This window comes from Sphaeroforma arctica (assembly GCF_001186125.1).
Source record: "Sphaeroforma arctica JP610 unplaced genomic scaffold supercont1.184, whole genome shotgun sequence".
NCBI lineage: Eukaryota > Ichthyosporea > Ichthyophonida > Sphaeroforma > Sphaeroforma arctica.
The window spans coordinates 35,469-48,648 of NW_014040374.1; the positions used below are offsets into that span (position 1 = coordinate 35,469).

The 13,180-nt window shown below is 42.2% G+C and overlaps 2 protein-coding genes across 2 annotated transcripts; one reads left to right on the forward strand and one right to left on the reverse strand.

Annotated features, from left to right (window-relative positions):
* Positions 1 to 650: 650 nt before the first annotated feature.
* SARC_03563 (hypothetical protein) lies at positions 651 to 1,953 on the forward strand (the record flags this gene model as incomplete). Its single annotated transcript, XM_014302629.1, has 3 exons — positions 651 to 873; positions 912 to 1,601; positions 1,756 to 1,953. The coding sequence occupies exons 1-3, from the start codon at positions 736 to 738 to the stop codon at positions 1,951 to 1,953; spliced, it is 1,026 nt and encodes a 341-aa protein (XP_014158104.1). The 5' UTR covers positions 651 to 735.
* A 674-nt stretch (positions 1,954 to 2,627) lies between these two features.
* Positions 2,628 to 11,773, reverse strand: SARC_03564 (hypothetical protein). The gene is made up of 10 exons (XM_014302630.1): positions 11,379 to 11,773; positions 9,973 to 10,111; positions 8,776 to 8,989; positions 7,763 to 8,017; positions 7,203 to 7,277; positions 6,205 to 6,411; positions 5,703 to 5,852; positions 4,351 to 5,460; positions 3,467 to 3,622; positions 2,628 to 2,984 (listed from the first exon to the last, which is right to left on the reverse strand). The coding sequence occupies exons 1-10, from the start codon at positions 11,479 to 11,481 to the stop codon at positions 2,856 to 2,858; spliced, it is 2,538 nt and encodes an 845-aa protein (XP_014158105.1). The 5' UTR covers positions 11,482 to 11,773; the 3' UTR covers positions 2,628 to 2,855.
* Between the last annotated feature and the right edge of the window lie 1,407 nt (positions 11,774 to 13,180).

Genomic DNA, 13,180 nt, shown 5'->3' on the forward strand with positions numbered 1-13,180 from the left:
GTTTGTTCGGCCGTTCGTCTCTCTGATTCTTATCTCTCAAACCCTCTTTTGTTTGAAACAAAAAATAGTTTCAACTTTCAAGTCTTTACAGTCTACAGTGACTACTCTCTACAGTCTACATACACTCTATTTACAGTAGTATTTGTTTTTAAAAACAAATATTTACTATGTAAATATTTACAGTTACACTTCAGACTTCAGTCTTGAATCTTCACAGTTCACAGTTCACGATTCACACTTTAATTTTTTCAAACATTTTTCTGCAGAAGAAAAAGAGCAGAAAAAGATCTTGTCAAAGCTATTGAAATTTCAGCCGGGTGAACTTGTGAAGTGGTGAACAGACGAACAGTGAACAACTGAACACTGAACTCACTGCTCAGTGAACTGTGAAGTCAGAAGTCAAAGTGTGAACTGTGAAGAGTCAGGAGTCAGACGTGAGCTTTCCTTTGCTGTCCACACTCCACCAATGTTCCCCTCATGGGCATCCCCCCCCACCCCCCTCCTATATTCAGGACAGGTTCGGAATTCGCCTTATTTCCATATTACTGATGATTTCATTTCTTTCTATCCGCGTATGTGTGAGAACATCATGTGGATGGGTCTTCTTTCGAATAGTGCTGACAAGTAATATGGTGTATAGATCGGACAGTATATAAAAGGAGATCTGACAGGCTTGTCATAACATCAAATTTCAAAACTCAATAAAATACACAACAAAAGTACTATACGATAGCTATGAAGTCGTTAGATTTCGCCGTTGTCATAGTGGCTTCCACCACCATGACCGCCATGGCACTACCCACAGGTTTCGATTTCACTATCGGAGACGTGGCAGTTAAACCTCAATCAAGCGATGCGTACGAGTGCTCTGATGTCATGTGCATGATGCACTGCGAAGAAGTTTTAAACAGGACGAGTCTGTCTGCGACATCTGTGAGTGTGTAGACCCAGAAGAACACAAGTGTGATGAATTTTTGTGCACCATGTACTGTGAAGACGGATTCAAAAAGGACAAGCATGACTGCGACATCTGCGAATGTGAGGAACACAAGTGTGATGAGGTTGTGTGCACCATGTTCTGCGAGGACAGATTCAAGAAAGACGAGCATGACTGTGACATCTGCGAATGTGAGGAACACGTGTGTGACGATAAGGAGTGCAAGATGAACTGCGAGTCTGGATTCAAGAGGGACGAGTACGACTGCGAGATTTGCGAATGCGAGGAGCACAAGTGTGATGAGGTTGTGTGCACCATGTTCTGCGAGGACGGATTCAAGAAGGATGACCATGACTGTGGCATTTGCGAATGTGAGGAGCACAAGTGTGATGAGGTTATGTGCACCATGTTTAGCGAGGACGGATTCAAGAAAGACGAGCATGACTGTGACATTTGCGAATGTGAGGAATACGTGTGTGAAGATAAGGAGTGCAAGATGAACTACGAGTCTGGATTCAAGAGGGACGAGTACGACTGCGAGATTTGTGAATGCGAGGAGCACAAATGTGATGAGGTTGTGTGCAACATGTTATGCGAGGATGGATACAAGAAAGACGAGTATGATTGCGACATCTGTAAATGTGAGAAACACAAATGTGATGAGGTAACATGCCACATGGAGTGCCCCTAGGGTTCAAGACCACAATTGTGAGATTTGCGAATGTGCACCGAAAGCTTGTGAGGACGGTTGCAACAGCTTCTTCGACGGTTGTAACACGTGCACTCGCAATGAAGATGGTTCTCAAACATGCACTCAGATGTTCTGCGAGACAAACGAGGAGGCTAAATGCTTGGACGCTCCAGACTTCTGTGCCGAAGGGTGCAGTAAGTACTTCGATGGTTGCAACACCTGCACGTGTGGCGATGGTGCTGAGGCTGCGTGCACAGCAATGTTCTGCGCCACAGAGGGGGTACCCAAGTTGGACAATGACGTCACTGCTGCTCTGGAAGAATGATTGGTTCGCCATTGTGGAGCGTGAGGTGTGGTCTCAGTCATAGCTGTGTGCAGATGGTTGTGTCCTATTTGATTTGTAAGTTGTCATTGTATGGCTCGCGACAGAAGCTTTAGACAAATAAAACATCACTTCGCGAAGGGTTTGAGCAACTATGCAGTGTTTTAAAAGCAGTTTCTACAAGCGTTCGTACTTAGGGCTTTTGATTTCGGACACTTTCAAACAATACTACTTGCTACGTTTGTAATAGAACGTGTGCGGTTCGTCAATACTAAAAATCATCCCCGTGAAGTTCATCAATTGCTACGTTTATAACAGAACGAGTGCGTTTCAATAATAGTAAATATCATCTTCGTCAGACTATCATTTTCTAGGTTTATTACACTGAGCGTGTGCAGCAGCTACGTTTATAACAGAACGAGTCGTTTCATCAACAGTACATAGCATCCTCGTCAGACTATCATTTGCTAGGTTTATTACACTGAGCGTGTGTAGCTATATTTAGAACTGAGCGTGTGCGTTTCATCAATAGTGAATAACGTCCTCGTTAAATATATATTGCTTATATCTATTGGTTAACAAATATGGTTAGGCCTCCGCTCAAGGAACAGGGCTTAGAATTTCAAGTCATCCGCTCTGGAACGGAAGAGGGACGGCTTCATTCAAGCGGTAGGTGTCGGATGAATAATATCTGCGTACAGGTTTACGCCGCTGCGGGTCTCTTTGACTGAGTTATGATACTCAGCCAAACCCGCATTATATGCCGATCTATTGATACTCAGCCAAACCCGCATTATATGCCGATCTATTGGTGGCTACTCAATAGTCATGTGGTAACTTTCTGAGATGTCGAATTCGATCTCAGACTATATACGTTTAAACAAATTATATCCAGAATAGACAACTTAGGCAGCCTTGCTACTGCAGGCGCTGGTTGCCATGGTTGCAAGGGCTTTCAGTGAAGGCACGTCGACCCATATATGGGAAACGGTGGCTACGCGGGTCTCATCACGTGCACTCTGGCGGCCTCCATACTGCAAGACAAAAGGAATATAACGTAAAAAGGTCAGCACACCACTACACAAAGCGCATCCACTCACGACACTCATGACACTCATAGCACTCACGACACTCGTGACATACTTGAAGCAACACGTCTGTGGTACACACGTCTTCGCCAGCAAGGTGCGTTTGATGATCAGTTCATACCAACAACAACAACGACTAGCTATAACATGGTAGTCGCATGCTTCGAAGAATGAGGCTGAATGTATCCACTTAAAAGGCGTTTCAAATGCACACATTTGAAACTGTATGTGTATCTTGAAATAAATATGCAAACGAAAGGACGCGCCTCTATCGTAGATGTTCGGCACATGCCAGCAAGCACCAAACTTCCGTTAAGCCAAAGTGCATAGAAAGACCCGAAGCAAAATCATAACTGGTCTGTGATACTAGCACTAGGGTACTTCCGCAGACAAACGTATCTACAACCAAATAGAATATAAGCGCTTACCAGTAATACTTGACCAGCCGAGGTAATGACATGGGTGTGGAAGAATATCGGGAGCAGGCCTTTCGCCTTCACCTTTTCCCACTTCAAAGTGTCCATATTCAAGGCCCACATATCAGTGTACGAGTCTTTACCATTCGTGCCACCACATATATATATCTGTGCGTGTGGGGACGGGGAGTGCACACATTAGTCATCGGCAAAGAACCAAACAATATGAATATCAAAGACCAGCGAGCATTCAGATGCCAACTCGTGTTATGGCAGATAGCTGTACTTCCCCATGCTAGAGATTCGGGGTATGTGAACAGAATTGATTTGAACAGAATTGGTGCAGGACATAAGAGGCTGGGAGAGCGCTTAGATCTCTCGTGGATGATTATTCTGTATGCTTGATAACTATGGAAGCATGTTTCACATATATGCATGTCGCATAGATAGATGTATATACCTACGTGGGCTGGTTGCTAGTCGATGAGGCATATAAACTATATTGTGGGCGAACGTGCGCCACATATAAGTAATTGTTGGAACATCGCGGACTCTCATATGGTCGGTGAAATAGCCACTAGTGGTGACTGTTTTGTTTACCCACTCAATTGTATCGGCGTAGTACAGGGCACAATGAACCTAGATAGGATACAGCCCTACCAGATCAGCCGGGTAACAGAGAGCGGAAAACTGGCCAAATAGACATACATACACACACACTTGCACAGATGCAGTACACGCCCACTCGACATCCCATACAGGTACATAGACCATCATAAACTATCTTAAACCAACTTCTACACACACACACACATGTATACATATACATACACACACACACACACACACACACATATATATATAATTATATAAACAAGCCTGTTACCACGCCCCACCTTGTTCTTGTGCACACAGCATGTGTGCGACCGTCTTGCGGACGGGTACAACGAGCTGACCTCCCCCTCCGGCCTAGTCTCAATCACGCGCACGCTGCCCGTCCAGCTGTCATGGACATGCCCCCCTGCGTCCATATCCGCGCCGTTCCTATCGTCTTCGCCGTCCGTGTCTGTGGCTGTGTCGATATCTGGGTCTGACTCACCGTCCGAGTCCAAAAGCGAATCCGAAGACACGCCAAGGCCTTCTGCACTGTCGTCGGTGGTTAAGAACATATCGCTGTCGGGGTCCTGCAAGTTGGCTTCCCCCCTTTGTTGTATGCTTGTCTCCTGTTGGGCGTAGTTGTCTGCCTGTATGTGTGCATGGCTAGGTGTGTGTGTATCGGGTTGTGTGTGTTCACCGTCGTCTGCACTTGATGCAGCGTTGTACTGTACGTGTTCTTGTCCGTGGTCTTGTGCTACCCCTCCTCGCGCTTCTGGCGCCCGTGGAGGCATTGGTGACATCGGATTAGTTCGTCTGTACGGGTCCTGCTGCGCCTGGGCATTCATAGATACCAAGCGATCAATAAACGCCAACCCTCTAAGCCGTTGCTGCTGTATTTGTTGTGTGGTTAATTCGGGTCTCATACTCTCTGTACCTCTGACTCGCTGTTGGTCTATCTGTTGTGCGGTTGATTCCTGTCCGTTCGCTGTGCCTGGTGCGTCCGCGTGTGGTTGCCGTCCCGTTGCTCGCTCCGCCGTTAAAGCGGGATGGCCGGATGTGCCCATATCCATATCTCTCGTACTATTGTATGTGCTTGCTAGCTCATGCATATCCGTGTCTCCATCAGAGCTGTGTGTAATTCCCCTGGGGCTGCTTGTATCGCCACTCGAGTGAGGCGTGTCTGCATGTAACTCTGTGCTCGTATTCAAATGTGCGCTGGCAGCGACAGCAGTGTGTGTGTGTGTGTGTGTGCGTGTGTGTGCATGTGCATGTGCGTTTATGTGTGTCTCTGGCACTAGCAGGGCTCCTAGTGCTGTGTTCTCAACCCATTCGTCGCCTTGTTGTTGTAGTAGGACGATGGATCCGTTGGGGCGCAACTGCAGCTCGGCGCCATCCAACACGGCCTGTATCTATAAATAGAATGAGCACAAAACAAAATAGTGTTAAAATACAAAATACATCGGAAGAGAAACATGTGCCACCAAAAAAAACAAAAAACAAAAACAAACATTCCAGGCTTGGCAGGAAGTATCGACATGAGACATTCGTTTTGGCCTGGCATATTTCATCCGACTGTGTTGTACGAGATTATCCAGTACACAGACAGAGACACACAGACCATCCACATATGAAGACACACTTATCCACACACCTGTGTCTCATTTGCTCTCATATACGCTAGACCCCATCTGAGCAGTCCTGGGAGCAGACGTCGCAGCCGCTCTACACTGGGTAGGTTGATTTGATCGGTGTTTTGTGGATCGACTCCGAGTATGGTGGCACCAACAAACCGCATATGCTGCTACACTCGCGAGAAAGAAGGATATGTTTGTATGTTAGCGTGTCGAGGGAGGCGATATATATATATATAAATATACACATACATATAGATATAGTGTGGGTGGTCTGTGTGATAGCACTCAGATTAGTGACCAACCAAGCACGGGATGTGGTGATACACGTGCGTAGGAAAGATCTAAAAAGACAACTTGGGGATTGGGAGTAATATATATATATATATATAACACCTACACACACACATATATATATAGATATATATAACACCTACACACACACACATATATATAGATATAGATTTACACATACACATACATACACACACACACATATATTTATATAGGTATGCAGCATACCATGCTATTGGGTACTGTATCACGTTCTGACTCGCCCTCGCTCTCGGTGTCCCAGTCCTCCACATCACTCTCTCCCAAGGCAGGCACCAGAGACCATGTGTTGGTGTTGAAGTCGAGGGCGTACACTAACAGTTGTGTTTCTGTTTGGCAGTCTGGTGAACCGCCTCCTAACACGTAGAGTTTGTTACCATACACGACGCACACGTGCTGTGGTAGGTGTGGAGATGGGCAGGTTTAGAGGACTGGGAAAAGGAGACACGTATATGTGACTTCTATATATATATATATATATATATACACATACACAAATACGTACATACATACATACATACATACACACACACACACATACATACATACATACATACACACACATATATATATAAATATATATATATATACGAGTGAAGAACATAGCGGATTGCACCGTGCGTAAACAATCATACTGAGGCTATATGAGACCGCCATCATATATATTAGCCATATTAGCGTAGGGTAAACTGACATACATGGCGCACAACCTGGAGCGAGAAATATACTCAAAAGCCCAACAAGATACACGGACGCGTCAGGGCAAATAAAATAGATACATCCGTTCCGTGTACTGTTTTTCGACAGTCTACTGAGTCTTAACTTTCCATAAGTTAGTATCAATGATCAACAAGTTCAACAAGTACTAGATCGAGAGCTTGTTACATAGTACACACTCGCGGATGCCTGTATACACGAGGTTCGGCTGTAGAACCAGTATATATATATATATATATATATATATATATATATATACATACATATACTAATGCATCCACGAAACGTACACAACACAACATAGCGTGTAAATACTCAGTAGGTTGCCATGCAAATGCAGCACCACTCCGGTATAAATATACTATATGCGTAACATGTGCACATGGAATTCAGTATAGTTATCATTATAGGCACACTTATTTATCTTTGTATACATATTTTGAACATCGACATTTAACAATTAACAATACCTTGTATGTCGGCGGAGGTTGGTCAGGATTCAATGCTCGCACAGTACTCGCTCTGGGAGTGACGCGTTGAGTCGGCTGTGGGCGTGGCGAGGTAGCGCAATGAATGATGATAGAACGAGCAGAAGGTGGCGAGTGGAGAAGCAGTATGCAAGATGTGATACAAAAGGAGATGCCGAGAATATATACATATACAGATACTTATGCAAATACATATTACATATACATATACATATATGTATGCAGATACATGGGCTATACAAATAAGAACAAATAAAAATTCAAATTTACGGACATATACATATACATGGAGTATAAAAGTAAGATTCATTTACATATACATATACATATACATCCATATACATACACATATACACATTGTCAAATTCAATATAGACGCCATACAAAAAGAGATGCACGCAATTGAAAATTGCAGGGTATAAATATATGGTACTGGAAACGCTTTAGAAAACCATACACTTGTGACAGACGTGAGCCGACACAGAAAGACACACACACGCACAATAGGAATAGAACCATATAATCCAATACCACAAACATACGATTATTTGAGGCTCTGTTCGTCGCCGCAGCGGTTGGGATAACAGAGACTGATGGGCCTGTATGGATGCTCTGGGCATAGGCAACACATGGGTCTCCATCTCAATCATTTCACGTGTGCGTAGACAGTAACGCCAGCAGTCGTCAAAGAACACATGTCCAGAGGTCCCGCCGTAGATGTAAAGGTATCGTTTGCACTCACTCAGCGACATGGAATGGCCGTATCGGGCTGCTGGGACCTTTCCCGTGTAGTGTAGCTGTGTATGAGGTATATATATACATGAATATGTATAAATATTAATATATCAAGTGTATATATATATATATACGTATAGATATACATTTACATACGTATAGATATATCACATACACACACACACACACACACACACACACATATATATGTGTATATGGTGAGTAGCCTGTACGTACAGAAGTGTACACTCTGGAATGTATTTGTATACAATCATTCTTACGTATTGAAATACGAACGAGTCCTTCTGAACAGCCTAGCAAAGTGTTTGTAGGTACAAGTATGTCACACACCAAACTAATCAACGCACAACGATAATAAGATCAACTGACGAGAGCACTCACACTTTATAGAACAATTTAAGTTGCTGATAAAGAATAGTATGAATGCAACACTCATCATTCATCGTTCTCCTAACCCCGATCCCTCCACAAGCATACACAAAGCAACACCGAAATACAGCCGTCGCTCATACGCACTTCCGGTGGAGGTTCAAAGTCAATGTTATGTGCATAGGCACACAATAGATACATGTGTAACTCGGATCTGCAAATACTCTACACCTGTTGGCAGACCTCAGAGCATGCATGTGTATAATATATAGGATGAACTCAATGCATTTGACTACAGCTACACGTGAATTCTCACCGATGGGTGATGGGTGCGAGTCCAACACAAACAGTCGCAGTGAATTGGGCTGCCGCGAATAAAGCCTACAATACATAAATACTAAACTATTTCTCCGTATCTGTAACTACACACCTGACTCCACACCAAGGTCTGTATGTTGAGCAGAAACAGCCCTCGACGATTATTGTGCCCGAATGGAAAGCCGGAACCTCCAAACACAAACATGTACGAGCCATCCATCACAGCCGTGTGCGATGCAACGCCTTTGGGGACGTCTCCCCGGCACTCTAGGCATGTCCACGTCATGGTAGGGATGTGCAGACGGTACATGTCGTTCACACAGCGCCTGTGTGCATGCAAGTGTGTGCGTGTATGTAAGTAGGTGTGGGTGGGACTATATGTGCACCTGCGAGTGTGTGTCTGCAAGTGTGTGCGTGTATGTGAGTAGGTGTGGGTGGGACTTTATGTGTCTTTCCATGCGAGTACGTGCATACAAATGTGTACCGTGTGTAAGTAGGTATGTGTGTAAATGTACGTGTCTTCCCGGTGCACTAAAAGTAAGTCCATGTCTATGCCAGAGAGGTATGGCCTGTACATGGCGTGCGCACAGCGCAAGTGTGCATGCGCGTGCACGTGTGCGTAAGTAGGTATGAGTGTAGCTGGGCATGTCTACATCTGCGAGTGAGTGTGCTATAGACGAATTGAGTACATTAACGTATCAGGAAGGATGCACGAAATTTAACGAGAGCTTTCCGTACGCACTCTTTAGCGTGTTCATCAGAGCAGACGGTACAAACTCTTCATATAGGGACCTGTGTGCGGGTGTAAGAGTATCTCGGGTGTAAGAGTGTCTACCTGTACGCATGTCTATTCATGTTTCTGTGCATGAATGCGGGATTTGTGCTTGTGTGCACTGCCACCAACGGTTAAAGAAGTAGCATACATAAATCGTATATGTAGATATATACAACATACGTACCTAATACATATATCGTGCACGACGTACCTAATACATATATCGTAGACGTAGACGTATACAAGATACGTCCCTAATACATATATCGTGCACGACGTCCCTAATACATATATCGTACACGACGTACCCAATACATATATCGTATACGTAGATGTACACAACATACGTCCCTAATACATATGCTCGCAACTCCAAGTAGGACCATAAAACTTGTTACTGGAACCATCCGAGCCAACCTCGTTCTCTACCTACACATCTTCCGTATGAATCGCCACAGCCCTCCTTGTCCAGCACACCCACTCATACTCGATACCGACACATCTGACTCAGTAACCTCCGAAGAAACCACTCACCTGTCGTAGTAACCACCGAAGACAAACATGTTCTCGCCCCCATCGTCGCACACAGCTGTATGGCCACTGCGACCACACGGCCACTCACCCGTCGCCGCTCCTTCCACCAGCCATTGGCGTCTGGACACGAGCATTTTATCTGGGGTGGATGGACATGAGATGAATACCACGTTTAAACTTACAACATATTAATCTGGATAGATATCACATGACTACCAAACTCGACTGTCAATATATCGATCCTTTGTTCTGTTTGGTTGTATTGGACACACAGGACCACATTATCGCGGGCGGATAAGACGCAAATGGGACACGTGCAATACATATAACAGGATGGTTTGTTCAATATGCTTCAATTTAGACTATCGAACAGTCACACAGTTACTGTGTAGTGGTAGTGGTCGGCCACTCGACTAGCCGCTGGCATCTGGACGCAACCAATTGGCAACAACCGTTACCGACTGAAGACTATCCTCTTCATGTGATTCAGATTCATAGGACGAGACGAACATATACTATGAATGGATGAAAATCGATTGTAGCGTACACCTATATATATATATATATATATATATATTACATGTATACACACACATATACACACATACATATATATATGATATATATATATATATACATATATATAAATATATATACACACACAATACACACACACACACACATACATAGATACACATAGATACACACACACACACACCCATTCATATATATATATATATATAATGATTCTAATAGTAATAACAATAATAACAATATATAGACATACATGTAAAATTAAAAAAATAACATATATATATACAATCGTACAATCATGCATACACACTTATACACATACACACACACACACACGCATATATATATATACATATATAAACACACATGTACACATAAACACATACACACACACATAACACACACACATAGAGAGAGACACACACACATGCATATAAATGTACATACGTACATACACATATACATGCATACATTGTACATACATACCTATATGCATACATCCACAAATACAGTTTATATATATATATATATATATATATATGTATATATATATATGGATATATTTTTAAATTTAAATGTATATACATACATACATACATATATACCCGTACATACATACGTATCACAAATAAATACAGATGGAGATGCATACATACACACACACACACATACAAACACAAAACACACACACACACACATACAACGCAACACACACACACACACATACACGACACACACACACACACACACATATATATATATATATATGTATGTATATACACACACACAAATATATATAAACATACATATATGAATCATAATCACGTATTCTTGTAAACCACTCTACACTCACAAAGATTAGATCGACTTACGAGACTCAGGAGGAGCGTCAGATGCAGATGGCATGTTGCCCACTTCCAACGGGGAGAAGGCAAATACTGAATCTAAGACGTTTCGCAGTACTAAACCGAACATGTACTCTGGGTGCTATTTAGTCAACCAGCTGTGGTGTATGTTTTTATCTTCGAGGTAAGAGATGACTACGCACACCTGTTATCTTATAATACTGATTGTTGATGTGCTATTTTGAGATAGTAGTGCTTAAGTATATTTCATGTATATGTCTGAGGTGGCTTCTAGTTGCTTACTAACTTTAAATCACTAAACCGGTAGTATGATTTTGGTGGATGAACTTATCCACAGCAAGGCATTTAATCCGCGAACAATTGCCACTACACGTCAACGATGACTTCTTTCCAATTTCCGTACAGATATACAAACTCAAACTATACAGTGAACTATGTAGCGAAACAGCAATGAAGTCTTCTCTGAAACTGTCACGCGAATGTACGAAGCCACACTATGCGTACTGCATTTGGTATACTGCGAATAACTGCGTAAGAGTATTCTGATTACGGATTACTGATTACTGATTACTGTCTACTGTACCCGTACTTCACTGTATGTATATATAAATACTTTTATGCTGATGTGGCACCAGTCACCAGCCACCAGCCACCGCACAGATATCGCACATTTTATTTTTCCACAATATTGATGACGTGAATTCTCATATTGAATTTGTTGGATTTTCTGAGACTTGAGAGCCTCTGAGGCTCTGAGCCTTGTCATAAGACTCTGAGCCCTGAGGCCCGCGGCCTGGGGCCCTGGGCATGGGGGCATTGAGGACTGAGCTCACGGATTCCACGCAGTATATTTTTAAATTTTGTACGTATGTATGACTGTTTGACTGTAATTATTTTGTATAAAATATTCGAGTAATTATGTTCATCAGTTTCTCACGCGCATGCAAATATTTCCATCATGCTTGGAAACCTAAATTCTAGAAAACTTCACAAAGCATTGGTATTAATTTTCACACAAGAGAGAGTAAATATGTGCCTACATAAATAGAGTTTTAGGGATTTAATTTAATAAAATTTTCATAGCATTCTTTAAAAAATTTGTTTTACTAAAAAAAAATGCTTGTCTTTTAAAAAGCAAAACAAAACATAATTTTTTTATTAAAAATTGGCATATCCTCCTAAATTGAACAAAATTGACAGGATTGTCATTTTGCATAAAGGCGAATTAAGAATAGATGTATAGTATGTAGTCTTTTTGAGGGGGGGAGGGGGGTTGGATGCTATGCTTTTTGGATTTTATAAAGTACAAAAGAAGTAAATATATCAATGGCAATTTAGTAGTTTTTAAAGTTTTATTTAGGGCCGCTTTTATTAATGGAAGTATAGTTTTTCACGATATTCAAGAGTAAATATGTAGTTTCAAAGGCGAACCAATATTTATTAAGTAAATAGTATGCATAGAGGCTGTGGATATAGTGATACAAAAACTACGATGTATTGTTTATATAAAAAATATATATGCAAGAGTCTGAGTAACAGACTCCTCATTTAAAAAAATAATTTCTTCTCAGACCTAGCAAGAAAAAAAAAGTTAATAAATCACACGGCTGGGAAGCCGCGGAGATTGAAAGCGTATACTCATAAGGGGTAGTAATTTTTGTTCATTCGGATTAAAAGTAGTAAAATGAGCCTACCTATTACACGCCCTTTTAGCCCTATATATGTGCCATCATATTATATAATACAATAAAACACAAAAGAGACCTGAGTTCAGAACTTCAGACTCAGGGCCGCAGACCAGGGGGTCT